Here is a 20,409-nt window from a genome sequence, read left to right as displayed (position 1 = left end):
TGGTTAAATAAAGGTTATAATAATAATAATTTAGATGTGTTGTGGGGATTCAGTTATAAACACAGAATTGATATATAACAACCCATAGATGACACAATGTAAAGCCTGAACAATGAACACCCATGGAGGATGTTGTGTTAATAATTGACCAATATGTGTGGGTACATGTTTGAATCTATGTTTAGGTCCTTTGACGAAGGCCTATTATTATTATTATTATTAGTAGTAATAGTAGACAGTAGTAGCAGACAGTAGTAGCAGCAGCAGCAGTAATAGTATGTTTGGCCATGGCGGGCATCAGTGGTGAATTATTATTTATGAAGATATTATGTCTTCACCTTGCCCTATGATTGTCTTCTCTGTGTGTTCTCATAAACAGTTTGTTGGCTTTCCAATAAGGTCTCATAAAAATATTTTGCACACTGAATAAAAAGACAGAATAGGAGAGGATCAAATCATTTGCATCTAATATTTACTTGCGGACATGTTTGGCCACAAGCCTCTGCAGGTAATGATGATTTGATGGGCTTCAGTGCGGGCCTCTGCTAAACCTTTTTTCTATGATTGACTTATTATTTATGTTAATACTGCTTGAAGACATTCTGCACTATCCTCTTGGGACCCAGCAATTATTTTTGTGCACTGTAGTGCAGTGGTTCTCAAAGTGGTGTCCTGGGGGGGTCCATATTTGACACATTGGCTATTCAAAAATAGCAGATATACAGTACAAGCTCAGAGCGTGTGACTTCGTGCTGCGCTGCAAGCTTGTACATCTGCTAATGAAAAAATTAAATCGTGAAAGTATTACGCATTTACTAACACAAATCTTCTCTTATGGGGGTCCCTGGTAAAATCAGTTAGGACTCTGCGGCCAAATACATGAGACTCTACTGAGTCCTGATGTTCCCTCCAACCGTTCCAATGATACATCATGTGTGTGGGTGTGGCCATGCCAACTAGCCTTTTACCTGGATGTCATTTCATTCATAAATATATATATATATATATATATATATATATATATATAAAACTCTGCTCCCCCAGGGGAAAGAAAAACAAAAAAATCAACACCCTCACCCTATTCTGTTGTTGCCAACCACAGAAATTCGCCTTTGTTTTCAAATCGGGCTTATTTGCATTCGGCCGAATTGTTAATGGGTGGCCATTAAAAAACGGTTTCCCCGTCAAACCGGTTCTCTTGCCAGGCACCAGCGGCTGCTGGTGGGGGGCCAGTGGGGCCGCAACCAGCAGCGCCCACCACAACGCCAGACCGGCCACCACCAGCAACCATCTCCGCGGCCAGCAGCACCATAAGTGCGCCCCTGCTTCCTGGATTCCAGCGGCGCAATTGCGCCTACAGACCTCTCTGCTATCGACGAGCCAGCAAGTGCAACTCAACCCAAACTAAGCCGATTCCCAACTATACTTGCATATTGTGTTTTATTCACGTTTCTCTCGCTTGCATTAACGCTGATGGTAATTCTCAATAGACTGTCACTTATCAGCCATCGTTGCGCGAGCCCCCACCCGCACGGGTGATTCTAACCCCCCAGATTAAGAATCTGGCCCGGTCCACGTTAGAACCCACCGTACGCTACTGAGTTGCTGTCTGGTGTAACTTTTCAGGATAAAAAAAAACATAACCAATCTACAAGCTGCAAACACGTTGTTGCTCACGCTGAGTGAACAACCTTTTTGCGACTTTTGTGTGACACTGTAGGGTGACGAAGTAGGGGCCATTCATTTACCCCCCCAAAAAACATAAAAAGTTAAAATATGGAGATAAGAGGTATGTAATAAACAAATGTCAGTTTGTTTATGGTTAGCAGTGGAAAGAGTTGGTACATGGTGTGAAAAGCCAGGAGTGGAGGAGAGAGAGAGAGGGGGAGAGAGAGAGAGAAAGAGAGGGAGAGGGAGAGAGAGAGAGAGAGAGAGAGAGAGAGAGAGAGAGAGAGAGAGAGAGAGAGAGAGAGAGAGAGAGAGAGAGAGAGAGAGAGAGAGAGAGAGAGAGAGAGAGAGAGAGAGAGAGAGAGAGAGAGAGAGAGAGAGAGAGAGAGAGAGAGAGAGAGAGAGAGGTAATTTCCAGCGACGCATTGTGAGCTTATAGATCTGCTATTTTCAAAAGATTTTCATACATTTGAAAACTTGAAATGGGACATTCTGCATAATGAGTACTTTTACTTTAGGTACTTTAAGTACATTTTGAAGCCAATAGCCTACTTTTGTACTTGTACTCAAGTACATTTTCAATTTCAATTTTACTTGTAACAGAGTATGTCTACATTGCAGTATTGATACTTTTACTTAAGTAAAGCAATGGAGTACTTTTTCCCACCACTGCGTCCAAGCGGGAACTGAGCCATTGGGTTGTGAAAGTGAGAGAGAGACATTGTATGGTCTTATTCTGTGTGACTTTAGTCAGAGATAATGACAGGCGGTCACACTCCACAGACCTCATCTCTGCACAATGTGTGCTGCTTTTTGGAGAGTCTGTTATTCTGGCGCTGATATGAAAAAAGGGCGACTATTTGTCAATTGAGTGCATTCTGAACACAAAGATGCTGGCTCAGGGCGAGTCAAAATAAAGGGCCCTTTTTCGAAGTTCCATGTGGAGTTTGTGTGTTGCCTCTGAACTAGCCACCTTAACCCATTAAAGGGATAGTTAACCCAAAAAAATACATTTTTTCTATCGATTAGTCACCCCATGTAGACTTGAATTCATGGATATATTTTTGTTTTTGTCGCATTCCTAAGCCAATAATTTGATGACCAGCGGAGCGGTAGGCAGCGGTTCCGGTAGGGGATACAAAGGAGACTCTTTGTGTCTCCTACCGGAACCGCTGCCGGTCATCAAACTATTGGCTTAGGAATGCGACAAAAACAAAAAAATATCCTAACAGTTTTCTGAAAAACTTATGTTGCTACAGTATTTCAGTGGTTCTCAAACCTTTTCATGTCTAGGACCACCCAAAATCATATCTATTTGGCCACCGACCCCCTTCTGAAAATGTTTTGTTCCAGGGACCCCCAGAAGCAAAGATTTGAGTTAAAAATGTTTTTTGGGCTTTTTAAATATAAATTCAAAGATGTGCACACATATATTCACAAGCAGATCTACAAAGTGACGCGCTGTGTGCTAGCCAAGTATAAAATAAAGGTTAAAGTGGTTCAAATCTAAAATGACCCGGATGTTTTCCCGGTTTTGACGGGTAAACATGGGCTGACAAATGTGGCTGAACAGCCCACTGAGCCATAGTTGTCTATTAGACCTCCGTCTAAAACGGGGTTATAATTGGTCTACTGGTGAAGCGTCTATAAATAGACGCTTAAAAAACAGCTAATCAACGTCTAGGCTAAGCCTAGACCGCTAAAAAACTTTCACCAGTAGACCAATTATAACCCCGTTTTAGCCTACCCCTTAGACGTATTTTAGACGTCTAATAGCCCAAAAAATGCTCAGTGGGAGCCCTCGTACACTACAGTAGATAAAGGCATAAAGTCACATAACGTACAGTACGGTAGCCTACAGTACAGTACACTGTAGCCAGACCCATTCCGTCACACTTTGATCTCACCGCAAAGCGGGCCGCTATCTGTAGTTCCAAACATTGGAACTTCCTCATTGAGATAGACAGAGCATTTTTGCATTCCATTCTTACAATGGTAGTCTATGCTTGTGTCGTCACTCTCATACTATAGATCACGCTGAGTATAGCCACACCCACAAGAACATTATTCTGTCATTAGTAGTGTCTTGGCTAACAAATAAAATCACTGGATAATATGTCTCGTTATGGTGGTGGTGGAGGACTGATATATCATCGCTGTCGGCTGGAAACCTTGTATGTCCAAAACTGTTCATTTTTTGTTGTTATTTAAAAATTGTGAAAATCTTCTATTTTCACTACTTTTGTGTGAAACTCTTGTATGATGAAGTAGGGCATTCAATGATGAAAAAAACATAAAACGTTGGAGAAAGAAATACGGAGATATAAAGAATGATAAAAGAGAAAATTCCAACAAACCTGACTTTTCATTTTTAATTTCTTTTTTATTATGAGCTCTAACAATTAAGGGAAAGGCCAACTTCATTGTACCCACATTGCTTGAAATGGCAGAAATAATGTTTTAGGCACTAGACACGACTATTTAGCTTGTATTTTGACAGCATGGCTCTGCAGGCTAGCTGCTCATACAGTAACTGTGTGTGTGTGTGTGTGTGTGTGTGTGTGTGTGTGTGTGTGTGTGTGTGTGTGTGTGTGTGTGTGTGTGTGTGTGTGTGTGTGTGTGTGTGTGTGTGTGTGTGTGTGTGTTTGTGTGCGTGCGTGCGTGCGTGCGTGCGTGCGTGCGTGCGTGCGCGCGCGCGTATGTGTGAGCTAATCCAAACTTTGGAGTAGGCCACTGAATTTTCTTTTCACATAATGTTTTATTATTACTTAACTTTAATATTATATCGGTAGTCAATGGGGCTCCGTTCGGGGTTGAAGCCTCAAACATTGTAGTTGTTTAGTAAAGGCTGTACATAACAACATGGCTGTACTTATTAATATCATCTTATCATTTAGTTCTGGCAGTGATATCTTGAGAGCTCGCACTCTCATAAACCCACGTAAAATAAACGTTTGGCGCATTTTTTAGTTAAATGGGTATACATGTACCGTTGCAGAATAATAAGCTTAAAGTCAACTCCACTGGAATTCCCCTGTGTCACCCAAGGTTCAGCTCAGCAGGGCCTGTTCTGTCATTGTGTAGTTACGTTGCCAGATTTTGTGAGAGAAATAAGCAGCCAGGTCTATGCCCAAAATAAGTGACTAGGCTACATAACCACTTTAAACCTATATACTATCGGATATTTGAAAATAGAAGATTTACGAGCTCACAACGTGTCACGTTCGCGATGCGTTGTGAGCTTGTAGATCTGCTATTTTCAAAGTGAAATATTTGAAATATTATTTGCATTTCTTTCTCAAATGGGGGTCTTGATTGATTGATTGATTGATTGAATACTTTATTAACAGTTTGCAAATAGTACAGTGGTACGATTATACAATAATGCTAAAAGGATGACATAAAATAATATACAATTATTTTTCCTCAACATCATCAACACTAGTAGCAATAAAACATACTGTATATGTACAGGTCTGCGGAGAAATACAATGATTTGTGGCGTCCTGGACATGCAAATGTTTGAAAACTGGTTTAATCAATAATAATAATAAAAAAATTGGAAGCAAGCCCAAATAACTACACTTTAAAAACAAGCCCCAAAAAACGTGCAACCACCAATATTTACAAGGAACTATTACAAAAAAATAAGTCGCTTATAATAAGCAGACATGGCAACACTGGTTATGACATCACACAAGAGCCTTTATGAGGGGTTTTGTTCAGGGGTGTCGGTTGGTTGGTTTTATGACTCTTACACAGTGGTGGAGGTAGATTTACTCAAGTATTGTACTCATGAGTACCATTTAGAGGTACTTTAACTTTTTTTTTTTCTCCATACTTCTCAGAGGTAAAATTGTACTTTTTACAACTACTTGAAAACTTTAGTTACACGTTATTTTGTACAGACACACACACACACGCACACGCACACGCACACACACACGCACACACACACACACACACACACACACACACACACACACACACACACACCCTGAGTGACCACCGTTGACAGGAGATCCCCCACCTGCCCAGTTACCATGGAGATGTTTTGAGTACATTGACAATGACCTCACTTGGCTTGATGTCAACACTTGTAATATGAACAATACACGAACTGATACTCTGTGTGGTCGGACCCCCCTCCCTCCCACCCACCCACCCACCCACTGAAAGCCAACAGGTGCAACACTCACACTAACTGAAACTATAACTGGAAAGAAACAACACATTTTTGTCCCTCCCGATACCGAATTCATGGATATTTTTTTGTTTTTGTCACATTCCAAAGCCAATAACTTTATGACCGGCAGCGGTTCCGGTAGGAGACACAAAGAGTCTCCTTTGTGTCTACCGGTCTCCTCTCCTACCGGTCATCAAATTATTGGCTTAGGAATGGGACAAAAACAATTTTTTTCCGCCCATGAATTCAAGTCTCCATGGGGTGACTAATCGATAGGGAAAAACAATCGTTTTGGGTGAACTATCCCTGTAAGATCTAGAACAGTGGTTCTCAAAGTGGGGTCCAGGGACTCCAAACAAATGAACCCTTACAGGTGTGTAACTCGTCCATTTTGGTTCCATTTGTACACTCTCAGAGTTATGTGGGCCCTTGAAATTAAAAGGTTTGAGAACCACTGATCTACTCACCGATATACCAGCATTTTAGGCAGTATCAGCTTTTCCGATACTGGTATCGGAACAGCTCTAAAAGAAACGCCTGATTTGTACTTGGTGGTGCAGCGGTGTTGAGTAGAATTGGTATCGGTATCAGTATCAGTATTGGTGAGTATGCCAGTCTAGGACTGACTCTCCACACTGAGCACGCGATCAGGTTGGATTTGTTGCTGGTTGGTTGCATTGTGGTAACAATGTAACGACACAGACCTGCGTAATAAGGCTTAACTTTTACTTTGTCGTATGACCGCGTGCGTCGCTCTCCGCAAATAGACACCGTTTTTTAGCTGTTTAAGACATGATCAAATCAATATGATTCCAATACAGATGGGCCAAACTTTTTTTGTTTTGTTTATTTGTTTATTTGTATGGTATTGTAAAGGGATAGTTCACCCAAAAAACCTTTACTAATTTTTTTTCTATTGATTAGTCACCCCATGGAGACTTGAATTCGACTAACCATTTTGGGGGTGAACTATCCCTTTAATAAATATAAAAACGATACAAAATATTACAGTAGTATCACAAAAAAAGTCTAAAAACAACAACAACAACAACAATTTGGGGACTAAAGTCAAGTATGGATACAACAGATTAGAAAAACAAAAAAAAAGTAGCTCTATCAATCTGGTAAGATGTTAAAGATGTTATTGTATATTTTGAGTGTACAGTATATGAAGTCTAAGTTTCCTTTTAAAACTTTTCTTTGGCATTACTAATATCACTTGGTAGACTATTCTTCCATAGTACAATTGACCATAAAATGCAGCTCTCTTCATGGAATTGGACTTAGGTAGGCCTAGAGGTAAAGTTATCTGTCCACACCTCTCGCCCCACGAGTGGAATATGAGATATTTGAGCAATAAGTTGTATTATTGTAAAAAAAAAAAAAAAAAAAAGAAAGAATAGGAGTCTGGGTAAATATGTAAGTATAGCAGAAAGTCTTTCTTTGAAACTTTGGCCAAGTAATATCAAAGACAAACATTTGCGCCGCCAGTCTGAACACATCACAGCCTAAGTATAACCTCATTCTTAACTGACCATGTCGTCCTCACATGCAACATTATGTCAATATTATAGGTGAAGAAGTGCAGATGTCTCAGCAAAAGAGACAGGCTTAACCCATTGAGACCTGAAGCCGATTCTACATGTCTCCTGAATCCCAACAGTTTTCTGAAAAACGTATGTTTCTATATCAGTGGTGCTCAATCTTTTTCATGTCAAGGACCCCCAAAATGATATGTATTTGGCCGCGGACCCCCATCAAAATATTTTGTTCCAGGGACCCCCAGAAGCAAAGATTTGAGTTAAAAATGTTCGCTTTAAACATTTTGCAGATAAAGATTTGCACACATTTTCACGATTTTTCAAAAATAGCAGATCTAGAAGCTCGTAGCGCGGCACTCGGTGCCGCGCTATGAGCTTGTAGATCTGCTATTTTTGAATAGCCCAAAGTGTAAAATAAAGCTTTTAAGCTCAAATTTAAAAATGACACAGTTCCAGGTCTTAATTAACCACTCGCTGCACCTCCACGACATTTGCGCCGCCAGTCTGAACACATCACAGCCAGTATTCCAGGTCTTAATGGTTTAAATAGTTATTTAGCTGAGGATTTGACTAGTCTGAGGAACATAATGGAAGCTATTTGTCGGGTGGTGAGGGGCAGCACCAGGAGTGCTGGAGGCCATCTCAGCCATTTCTCCTTCTTAAGATGATGAATGGGGATGCGACCGGTCGTTAGGTGATCGACCACCATGGCCGTATACATTTATGAATCGAAAACGCAATTGAAATAGAAAGGACTGCAAATCCTCCACGTACTGATGTGTTATAAAACCATTCAAATGACTATATGGTACAAGTATACATCCATAGCTGCGTGGGGGGGGGGCTTCTTGTTGCCTATAGGAAAGTGATTCTATAGCCCAGTGGTTCTCAAACTTTTTCATGTCAAGGACCCCCAAATTGACACTTATTAGCCCGCGGACCCCCATTTGAAAAGATAAGCCAGGGACCCCAATAAGAGAAGGTTTATACGGCTTTCTAGCAGTGATTCTCAACCATTTTAATGTCAAGGACCCCCAGTTTGACATGCATTAGGCTACGGACCCCCATTTAATTCAATGTTAATTTAACTCTGAGAGTGTACAAATGGAACCAAATGGACCCGTTAGGGTCCATTTGGTTCCATTTGTACACTCTCAGAGTTACAGACCCATAAGGGTCCATTTGGTCCCTGTCCATCATTTAGCTGGGAACCCCCTGGAACCCCCTCAAGTACCCCTGGGGGTCCCCGGACCCCACTTTGAGAACCAATGCTATAGCCAATGTATAAATGAATAAAGTGGTTAAGATAATTGTGATGACTACTTTAAAGATGGAGTGCCATGATATTTTTCAACCCTAAAACCTGATCATAAGGTATTATTATTATGTAAGAATTTTTTTCCCCCAAAAAAAAGTGTACAGAAATTGTTAAAAAAAATGTTTTTATGTGGACACGCCTCCAGTTCATTAAGTATGCCTGGTTCTCACCTTAGCACCTCCTCCACCACCTTAGCACCACCCACCTGTCCTAGTCCCTCCTCCTCCTCATGCCCACACCTGTTGTGTTATGATAATGAGGGGGAGGGTATGTTTTTTGGGGGCTCTGTGATGTCACTATGCCCCTGTTTTTGGATTGGCACGTTTGACTCTCAAGGTTTCAGCCTCCAGGAAAAAACTCCAAATAGTCAGAGAAGACATGAAACACGATAAAACCACCAGCGGGGGCCTTAATGAAGTTCTATCAACCTCATAGACACATGAAAAACAGAAAAAGTGCAAAACCATGGCACCACCTCTTTAACTGGGGGACCCCATGGAACCCCGTCTTAAGGACCCCCTTGGCGGTCCCCGCGCTGAGAACCAGTGTTCTTTATAGAACTCGTTTGGAACACCTTCTTCTTCGAGCTCTTTGGTGGCGAGTGCTTATTAGTCCGTTATTTTTAACTCTTATCGGAGCGGAATGCAAAGAGCTCAGTTGTTGTCATAATGCTGTCATAACATGATGCCACTTGTGGTGAATGCCTACAGTAGCATGATGAGGGCATACGTACACTTTTAGCATGGAAAGTCCCCAGTGGGCAGCGAACACATGTTTTGTGGCAGCGCTGCCCACACAGAGCTACACGGGAAAGCTTTTATTCAGGGTTTGGCCCAGTTATAATATAATATAATGTATCTAGAGGGCGGACTGCCCCGCCCCCAGCTTTTTATTTCAATGAAAGTTGCTCACTGGCGTTCGAAGCACCCGGAAAAGAACGCTCTACTTCCGCATTTGGGCGCCAAATTTGGGTGCCCCAAATGCGGAAGTCTTGAGCACTTACGTGCGCTAGGGTTTCAAACGGTAGAAGCATGCGCAGTGGCGTTTTAAATGCGGAAGTATTGCAATCCCACATTTGACCACCAGACGGACACTTCACTGTTCTACCGCGGCTCTGGGGGCTTGGTTTGGCCCCTTCGTCTCGTTCTAAATGACCAAAATGTGACTTCCTGTGGCCTTACAATGATTTATTGATTGATGTATTGGTTGGTTGGTTGGTTGGTTGGTTCGTTGATTGATTGATTGATTCAATCAATCAATGGGGTGGCGGTGTAGGCAGGGTAGAGTGGCTGGTAGAGCGGCCGGATGGAAGCCGTGAGGTTTCCAGTTCGATCCCGGGCTCCCTCAGAAGAGTTAGTGTCGAAGTGTCCTTGAGCAAGCATTGCTCCCGATGAGCTGGTTGGTGCCTTGCATGGTTTCCTCCTCCATCAGTGTATGAATGTGTGTGTGAATGGGTGAATGTAATGCACAATCTATGTAAAGCGCTTTGGATAAAAGCGCTTTATAAATGCACCATTTACCATTTACCATTTTATTGATTGATTGATTGATTGATTGGTACAAATGCATATCGTTGCTGTCGGGCAGAAACCTCCATTTGAAAATGTATGTCCCACTTGATCATACTACAGCGTCACACAAAAGCATCAAAACTAGCAGATCCACAAGCACGAAACGACACGTTTAGAGCTTGTAGATCTGCTACTTTTGCTGCTTTTGAATTTGAATCCTGAAAAGTAACAGTTTTGGACATATGAGGTTTCCACCCGACAGAGACGATATATACTGTTCATGAACATTTGTACGTATCTATCAAAAGGACAATTAAAGCTTGAGAGCAGGGGTCATCCTAAGTGTTTAATTAATGCAGAAATACTGTATTATCATTTTACACATTAGAAGTCCACTAGTATACATTTAGGGTCTGTGATTCTGGTGATATTATTGACAGCTTATTTTATGTCCGTGGCAAATCACAAGCCGGCATGGTGATGTGTGTGTGTGTGTGTGTGTGTGTGTCTGTGTGTGTGTGTGTGTGTGAGGGAGTTCGCACACACACAGGGTGTGATACACAGGTATCATTTACCAGGGTGTCCCCAGCTAAATGATAGATAGTTAGGAACCAAATGGACCCTTATGGGTCTGTAACTCTGAGAGTGTACAAATGACCATTTGTACACTCTCAGAGTTAAATTAGCACTGATTTTACAGTGTAGATTAGGGTCCCAGAGATAAAAATGCCATCAAATGGGGGTCCATGGCTTCATGCACGGTCCTTGATGAAAAATGTTTGAGAATCACTGCTACAGCCGTAAAAATGCATGGGGGTCCCTGGCATATCTTTTCAAATGGGGGTCCGCTGGCTAATAAGAGTCAATTTGGGGGTCCATGCTATGAAAACGTTTGAGAACCACTGCTCTATAGCATTCGGAGATTACGGAACAGTTGTCTGGCTATACGCGAGACCACGCGAGACTGCATCAACGTTGATTGTTTTGACCGTTTGCCCCATCTTCCTCTCTCCTTGTCTCCTTGGTTCCACACACACACACACACAGGAGGCCTTAGCTGCTTCAGGCAGAGCCACGAGAACCTGTGTGACCACTCGCTGCACCTCCACGAGGGCCACGTGGACCCCGGCGGCGGCGGCGGCGGGGCGGTCGGCCTGACGGGGGCGCTACCGCTACCTCACTCCCTGCCCTCCACGCCGGACATCGAGAACGCCGTGCTGACGCCCATCCTGCCCTTCCTGTTCCTGGGGAACGAGCACGACGCTGGGGACCTGGGCCTGCTGCAGCGCACCAACATCGGCTTCGTCCTCAACGTCACCACGCACCTGCCGCTCTACCACTACGACACGGGCCTGTTCAGCTACAAGCGGCTGCCCGCCACCGACAGCAACAAGCAGAACCTGCGGCAGTACTTCGAGGAGGCGTTCGAATTCATCGGTAAGAGGAAAAGTTGATCGATTGACAATTGATTTTGGTTTTATGTATTTTTCTTTTACGTTTCAAAACTTTTTCAAAAATAGCTTAAAAAGCAGATCTACTGTATAAGCTCACAATTTGTGGCACGAGGTGTTGTGAGCTTGTAGATCGGTGACTTCTTTAGATCGATTTTTTTTGCGTGAGGCCGTTCAACAAAGAATAAATCAATTTATTCGATTAATTGGAGAAAAAAAAGAAAAAAAAAAGAATCCATAGAATTCAAGGTTGAAGGTTCAAGGTTGTACTTTATTGTTACATCTTGTGTACAGGTACATTGGTTTAGCTTCCTTATATAATAATCACTATAAAGAATACATCACATGGATGCACCTGGGATGTATCATCAGTGTTGTAGCCTGGGGTCATAGGGTGCTTCGGGTCTCGCAACATACACCCTCGCCCAGGTGACCCAGTCGGGGTTGATCAAGCCCCAACTTACATCCCAGGTAGCTACCCACGGTCAGTCCTATAGGGAAAGACAGGGCCACTCAGTCCGCTTCTCCGGAAGTACTCTGCCTGAACACGGGGAGGCTCTGGCACGTGGAGGGACTAGGCTGAGGCTCTGTGTAATCACTAAGGAATAATCAATAGTTCCAGCCCTATAGAGAGAAAAGTTTTTGTCACGGCCGGCTTGTGTCCTCTCTCCCAACGTGACTTGAAATAATGTACTTTCTGACACGTGGATGTGGTGAGATCGCACATAATAAGCGCTGCGACCGTTGCTTCAATGCCCGAGTAAACAATGTACTTCACGCTCATTGCTCTAATATTGGCACCGAGAGCTGCAGCCCGTAGCTAATCTTATTAAATGCATGGGTTGTTTTGGCCATAGTACATTATTTATTTTTATTATTGGTACCGGCCCATTGTCAGTCACAAGTTTGTCATATCTGCCGTGTGCAATTCTTTCTTTACAAAGCCTAAAAGGCAAACAGAAATGTAAAAAAAAACACAATTAAATCATTCATCATAATAATTTGTACAACAATTAATCGTCAACCAAAATGTCATGATGGTGACAGCCCTTGGCATATTATTCTCCTTCATAAAAGGCTTACTGCTTGGTCAACTATTACACATACTGTTTGAACTGTTTCTTCACCACTCTCAGCCTGGTTAGAAGGATGTGACTAATCGATAGAAATGGAGTGACTAATCAATAGAAAAAAAGTCATTTTGGGGGTGAACTATCCCTTTAACTATGGGAGCAGACACATCCATGGATGGAGAGTCCCGGTGGACTGTCTTTAGGCTGTTACCTGTTGTTAAAGTTATACAACTATAACAATACTTACAAAGTTATAGTTTTAAACATTGTTCTAACTCAAGTGGATGGAAAAGTCCAAACCACAACTATAACGAAGACAACAGTGAACAATATAGTTATTTTTATCGTTTATAGTCATAGGCAACATTTCTCATGGATCGGTCACACGGGACAGACAAAAAAAAACGACCTCCCGGGCAGAGACATCTGCTTAGGGTCCGCTATATCGTTGGTTCTCAAAGTGGGGTCTGGGGACCACCAGGGGTCCTTGGGAGGGTTCCAGGGGGTCCCCAGCAAAATGTGTTAATATAGCATCACAATGATTTTAACCACTTTAACCTTTTATACTTTGGCTATTAAAAAATAGGTGAACATTCAGCAAAAATAGGCAAACATTCAGCGAAAATAGCTGATCCATAAGCTCACAATGCTTTGCGTTGATAAGCTTTTGGATCGGCTATTTTGGCCAAGATTTGGTGTCGAGGGGAAAAAAAGGAGGTGACCAATTGAGCGACGGGGGACCGCGGTCAACCAAGTATTATACAATAAGGTTGAATTGGTTATGCAACTATGAAGCGGCAAGCGGGCTTCACACTGAGAAAACACTTCTCACAGGACCAGTGCCAGACTCTTATTAAGTGCATCTGGTATTTCCTCCCGAGATAATTCTACATCATCTGCTCCTGGCGTCTGTTCCGAGTTGCTGTAGATTCTTTGGCTACGCGTCTCCTGCAAAAGGGCACCGGTTTTGACACCGCGTTTCCCAAGATTTTATGACACTGTGTTAGAGCTGCAACCATTGATTATTTTATTAGAGATTATTCTCTAATAAAGTTATTCGATAACTTTTTTTATTTGAAAAATGAATTATGTAAAATATATATGTTTTAAAACCTGTATTATCAATCGATTAACCCATTAAGACCTGAGGCGATTCTTAAAAATGTTTTCTAAATTTTCCAACAGTTTTTGGAAAAACATTAAAACATTTTTTTTTTCCAAAAATAGCAGATCTACAAGCTCATAGCGCGGCACCGAGTGCCGCGCTATGAGCTTGTATATCTGCTATTTTTGAATAGCCAAAGAAATCTAAAGTGACACAGATGCGTTCCAGGTCTTAATGACCACTTAAAGGGGAATACCACTCATTTTCAACATTGAACTACTATATGTCTTCAATACACCTTAGAGCTGTTGTGTGGAAATAAGAAAAAAGTTTCCCCCCCCCTTCTATGTTGCCTAGAACTGGACCTTTTTCTTATTTCTACACAACAGTTCTAAGGTGTATTAAAGACATAGTTCAATGTTGAAAATGAGTGGTATTCCCCTTTAAAACATATATTTTAAAAATATGAAAAAAAATGAAAAAAGGTTTGGAACTTATACAACTCAGGGGCATATTCCTTGCATTGGACTGTCACATGGCGAGCTGACCTGGATAATATGGCCCCCCCGCCGTCCCGCTGTTGCTTCAAGCCAGTTCGTCTGTTTCCCCAGAAAAGGGCCCTCAGTTTCTTTTCTTTTTTAAGAAAATATTATTTTATAGCATTTCTGCTTTATTTCACACAACGGCAGAGAGAGAGAGAGAGAGAGAGAGAGAGAGAGAGAGAGAGAGGTAGCAGACAGAAAGAAGGGGTTATGATGACATAGCAAAAAGTCAGGCCGCTACGGGATTTGAACCAGGGACACACTGACTGAAGGCATTTTGTGCCATGTGTGGTAAATGCACCCTAACCCTTTCAGCTATTGGGTCGCCCCGGGCCTGTAGCTTCTAAGATGCCAGGATGCATAATATGGTCTCTGTCGGGTAGAAACCTCATATGTCCAAAACTGATACTTTTCAGGATTAAAATAAAATAGATGAATAGCAAAAGTAGCAGATCTACAAGCTCAAAACAAGATGTTTCGCGCCACGTTTCGAGCTTGTGGATCTGCTTTTGTGTGACGCTGTAGTATGATCAAGTAGGGTGTTAATTTACGTGGAAAAAAAATATTAGAGGAGATAAGAGGTTTCTGCCTGACAACAACGATATATAGTAGGCCTACAGTAGACCCTGATGAGTTCATATCTATTTGTTTGTATCAGCTGCAGCCAAACATCAGCTTACTGTAACAACATAATATAACAAGGACTTATAGGACAACGTGTGTGTGTGTGTGTGTGTGTGAGTGTGTGTGTGTGTGTGTGTGTGTGTGTGTGTGTGTGTGTGTGTGTGTGTGTGTGTGTGTGGCAGAGGACCCCCAGCGAATGCTTCGCGGACCACTTGGGGGTCCGTGGACCTCTTAACAACTCTCTCTCCCATAGCCCCAGACTATCTGTCTTAATCAATGCCATTCCGCAACAAACTTGGTCTCCCAAAGTTTAACTAAGCATGTAGGCTACTGTGTATAACCCAAAGTCTGAAAATACTTTTGACAGCGCACATCCACGGCCCACGGGTATGGACTGGTACTTTCAAAAGTGAAAAAATAGCTGATCTACAAACTCACACGCGACGTGCTTTGAGCTTGCTTTTTTCCAAAAGATTAAATGTATACAGCAAGGGTCTTCAACAGGGGGTCCGGGACCCCTAGGGGGTCCTCGGAGTTACTATAGGGGGTCCGCCAAATCTTTGTGTGATATGATTTTTTTTTTTACCTCAACCACTTGAACCCTAGCATCCCTTTTCTGAGGAGAACTTTAGCCAAAAATAGCCGATCTACAAGCTCACAACGCCTCGCGCTGCGAGGCGTTGTGAGCTTGTAGATCGGCTATTTTTGGCAAAGAGTTATAGGTGCAGAGGGAAAAAAGAGCAGCAAACGTTTATCTGAAACACAATGTTACAATATAGAGGGGGTCCCTGCTTCATCTCTCTCTCAGCTAGGGGGTCCTTGGCCTGAAAAGGTTGAAGACCCCTGGTATACAGAACCATTATGCAAAAAAGAATTGCGACTATTTCAAATAGTTCCGATCAGGCGATTATTTAATGATTGTGACAGGCCTATCTTTGCGTTGTGATGACACTACTGTTTTGTTTGATACAAACATTGAACTTATGTGGGTTAGAATGCATAGAAATCATGTTATTCAAGGACTTTTATTGTCATTCCATACAGGTATACAGAACAACATTTGTTACCCTGGTCCTGGGCATGGACCAGAATAACTTACACCTTAACACTACATAACATTTCTAATACCTATAGTGCAAAATAAAGCAATTGCACTTGCTTGAGGGATCCATTCCAAAATGAAACAGACAAGTAAAACATACGGTACATAAACAGCGGACGGCGAAATTGTGGTGCCGGTTGGTCAACGAAATTGCAGAGCTCTGCCCTACCCCCCAGTGGTGTAAAATAACTAAGTACATGTCATTTACTCAAGTACTGTACTTAAGTATTTTTTTGTGCTATTTTTACTTTACTTGAGTATCAATTAAATATTATACTTTTACACCGCTGCAATTATTTGAAAACTTTAGTTACTAGTTACTTTGTAGATTTTGATTATTATTACAAAACATACATCAACCACTTCAGCCCTATATACATTTCGGCCATTTGTAAATAGCCGATCTACAAGCTCTCAATGCGTCGCGATGCGACGCATTGAGAGCTTGTAGATCTGCTATTTTTAAAAGATTTTTATTTAAAAACTTGTGAAATGGGACATTCTACAATCTACATAATACTTTCTACTTTCGTACTTTAAGTACATTTTGATACCAATACTTTTGTACTTTTACTGAATTCACGTACTGAATTTACGTAAATTCTGAATTTCTGACTTTTACTTGTAACAGAGTATTTCTACATTGCAGTAGTGCTGCTTCTACTTAAGTAAAAAACGTGAGTACTTTATCCACCACTGCCTCCCACACCGTCCCTAAAATACCAAACACACGCAGGCGGGGGAAGAAATCACCTCCAGAAATGGTCAATTTGGTCAATTTGCCTACCAGCCGCATGCCTCACACCGACCCACCTGTCCCCCAAATAGGGCCCGTAGAGGTGGAACACACTCTCACATTGGAGTAATTGTATGCTGGACAGACACGCTGCAATGACAGGTTCTTTTATTTTTTGCCTGATGTGCTCCAGTTTGGGTGAATGTATTTTGAGCATTTGCACAAAGCAGATGTTCCATTTATCTCATATGAGGTACTACTGCAGTGTGACTCCCCAAGGGGGGAATCAGTTGGCTGTTTTCTCTCACAATCTGGATCTAAATGGTTGTTTCTCAACCAGTGGTCCACGGACTACTAGTGGTACATGGCATAATTACAGGTGATCCATGTGGGGGGTGGGGAATTAAATGTAAAAAAAAATAAAAAATTAAAGAATGTTTTTTTTGTTTGCTTAAATTTGGCTTTAAGATCATTCCTGTTAAATATATATACGGTACATATATTTTTTTAATATATAAATGAAATAGAAATGACTGTGTTATGCCTGTATATGACTGTGCTATTATTGTTGTGGGGAGGTGGGATGGGGTGGTCCTTGGGCAGGGGTCTTCAACGTTTTTCACGCCAAGGACCCCCTAGGTGAGAGCGAGATGAAGCAGGGACCTCCCACTACATATTGTATTCATGTTAAATGTGTCTTCTGACATTTAACCACTTAAACCCTCAATACTTTGTAAACTTGACCGTTGGCTCTCTACTTTGTCTGCTCTTTTTTCCCCTATACACCAAACCCCTTTGCCGAAAATAGCCGATCTATAAGCTCACAACACCTCGCGCTGCTTGTAGATCGACTATTTTCGGGCTAATGTTCCCCTCATGTTCAAATGGTTTGTGTTAAATGAAATGTTCCTATCACACAAAGATTTGGCGGCCTGGGCCCTGGGCCCCAATGTTGAAGACCACTGTCCTTGAGGATAAAAACGTTTTGAGAACAACTTCTCCTAAATGACTCTGTGTCTTTTCTTCCCCCGTTTCCCCCACAGAGGAAGCACACCAAGCGGGCATGGGCCTCCTGATCCACTGCCAGGCGGGGGTCTCGCGCTCGGCCACCATCGTCATCGCCTACCTGATGAAGCACACGTGGATGACCATGACCGACGCCTACAAGTTCGTCAAGACCCGGCGGCCCGTCATCTCGCCCAACCTCAACTTCATGGGCCAGCTGCTGGAGTTCGAGGAGGACCTCAACAACGGCGTCACGCCGCGCATCCTCACGCCAAAGCTCATCGGGGTGGAGACCATCGTCTAGATAGAAAAAAAGCCACGTCATCGCTCCACACACACACACACACACACACACACACATGCGCGTGCGCGCGTGTGCGCCCGTGTCGTGCGCTCACACACGCCAGGCAAAGTTACTCGCTCGCACTCCTTTTTTTCACTGTTTCTCAGAGGTGACCGTGGTGGGCTATACTCTGTTTTTCGGGGGAGTGTGAGAGAGAGAGAGAGGACTTTTTATTTGAGGATATATATCCTCCTCGTTGCGCTCGTGGCTCGGACTTTTCTCTGGCGTTGTTGCCAAAGCACTGGGTTCACTGGTGATGAGAAATGCCAAAAATCCCCCTTGTTGTTCGGACCTGGCCGACGTCCCAGAGGAGAAGACAAGTCGAGAGAGGGAGAGAGAGAGAGAGAAAGAGAGAGGGAGAGGGAGAGGGAAAGTGAGAGAGAGAGAGATGCGTAATTTATGCTCCATCGTATGATGGTGTCACGTGCTGGAAAATAGCCGATCTGCAAGCTCAAAACGCGCCGCGGATGAGCTTGCAGATCGTCTATTTCCGGCGGGCGACAGCATTGTATGGCGAAGTATAAATCAGGCTACAGAGAGAGAGAGAGAGAGAGAGAGAGAGGTGGTCAGGGCCGAAGCTGTCCATGTGTGACCGCCGAGGAAAAAAGGAAAATAAGATGAACTGTTTGGAGGAAAAACAAGGTATTCTTCTTCAGGCGTGGAGGAGCACACACACACACACACACACACACACACACACACACACACACACACACACACACACACACACACACACACACACACACACACACACACACACAGTCAACCGGGCGAGAGGAACTTCTTCATGCTTTTTACACTGTGGCACCACAGTTGATGTTTGCAGACTCATAGGCTGGGCTGGCCACAGCAGTGCCTGTCAAAAAAGAAAAAGGAAAAAAAGAAGAAAAAAAAATCCGATGAAGACTTGTTTGGTGTGTTTAATGTTGTTGTTCTATTTTTATACCGGGGTTTATGTGGGTGACCATGACAAGCCCACAGTGGCTTACTGTGCAATAATTTACGAGTGGAATGCAAAACCGAAAGCTTGATCTTATATGTATATATTGATAATGATTAATATGACAAAAAAAACATTTCCAGCTCTTTGCTGACGTACCATTTTGATGTTACTGTAATTGCTGTTGTTCGGTTACATAAGTTCACGTTAATGGTGCATAATATTACAGTTATGCTGTACTAATATTTGGCGCGGAGGTAAAGAGGTGGAAGTGGGGGGACGACATGAAATATTTTTTCGAGCACTGCTTCGGGTTGTCTGTCTGTCAGTCATCTATCTGTTGGTTTCATTGTGTTTATTCTTCAAGAAAAGAAATACACAGAATCATGGATTCACATACATTTATTTTTTGGGGGTCTATTTTCTTCATTGTCTTTGTTTTGCATTCTTTCATCCCTTCACACAATACAATATACTTTAGCAATACATTGTTTTATTAGACAGCCATAAGAGCCTTCTTGTGCTTATACTGCTGGAAGGGGAAAGACGGCTTGGAAATGATCAGTGAATATTCTGCAATATAGGGCTACCGTTGATTCACCTTGTAGTCTGGAGGGGTTTAACCTTTTTAGACCTGTGTGTCATTTTAAGATTTCTTTGGCATTTAAAAAATAGCATTTTGCTATTTTTTGAAAAATCCAGAAAATGTGTGCAAATCTTTGAATATATATATTTTTAAAGCGAACATTTGTAACTCAAATCTTTGCTTCTGGGGGGTCCCTGGAACCACATATTTCAAGATGGGGGTCCGCAGCCAAATACAGTACATATCATTTTGGGGGGACCTTGAAATGAAAGGGTTTGAGCACCACAAAAAAAAAATCCCCCAAAAAACTGCTTCCCCAGAAGCAAATATTGGAGTTACAAATGTTCACTTTAATATATATATAATATATATATTCAAAGATTTGCACACATTTTTAAACATTTTTAAAAATAGCAGATCTACATGCTCATAGCGCGGCACTCGGTGCCGCGCTATGAGCTTGTAGATCTGCTATTTTTGAATAGCCAAAGAAATCTTAAAACGACACAGATGCGTTCCCGGTTTTAATGGGTTAAATGCCTGCCCACCGCTCATCGCCTCTCTCCCATTTTGTTTTGGTCGATCACGTCATTCTTCCATAACACTCCAGTGCTTGTTATATACTGTAACGTGTTCTGCTGTGGTGGAGTGACTGGTCCCTATATTGTCATGTATGCA

General features: G+C 42.3%; 1 protein-coding gene across 1 annotated transcript in view; it reads left to right on the top strand.

Annotated features, from left to right (window-relative positions):
• Positions 1-19,781, top strand: part of dusp10 (dual specificity phosphatase 10) — a 26,101-nt gene extending 6,320 nt beyond the window's left edge. Inside the window, exons 3-4 of the mRNA XM_084082745.1 lie at positions 11,272-11,661; positions 17,901-19,781. Coding sequence (XP_083938871.1) covers positions 11,272-11,661; positions 17,901-18,166 — 656 coding nt within the window. The 3' untranslated portion in view covers positions 18,167-19,781. The remainder of the gene's footprint in view (positions 1-11,271; positions 11,662-17,900) is intronic.
• The last annotated feature ends 628 nt before the right edge of the window (positions 19,782-20,409 follow it).

This window comes from Gymnoscopelus microlampas, assembly GCF_963454915.1.
Source record: "Gymnoscopelus microlampas genome assembly, chromosome: 16".
NCBI classification, from domain to species: domain Eukaryota; kingdom Metazoa; phylum Chordata; class Actinopteri; order Myctophiformes; family Myctophidae; genus Gymnoscopelus; species Gymnoscopelus microlampas.
This window is presented reverse-complemented; position numbering and strand designations above follow the sequence as displayed.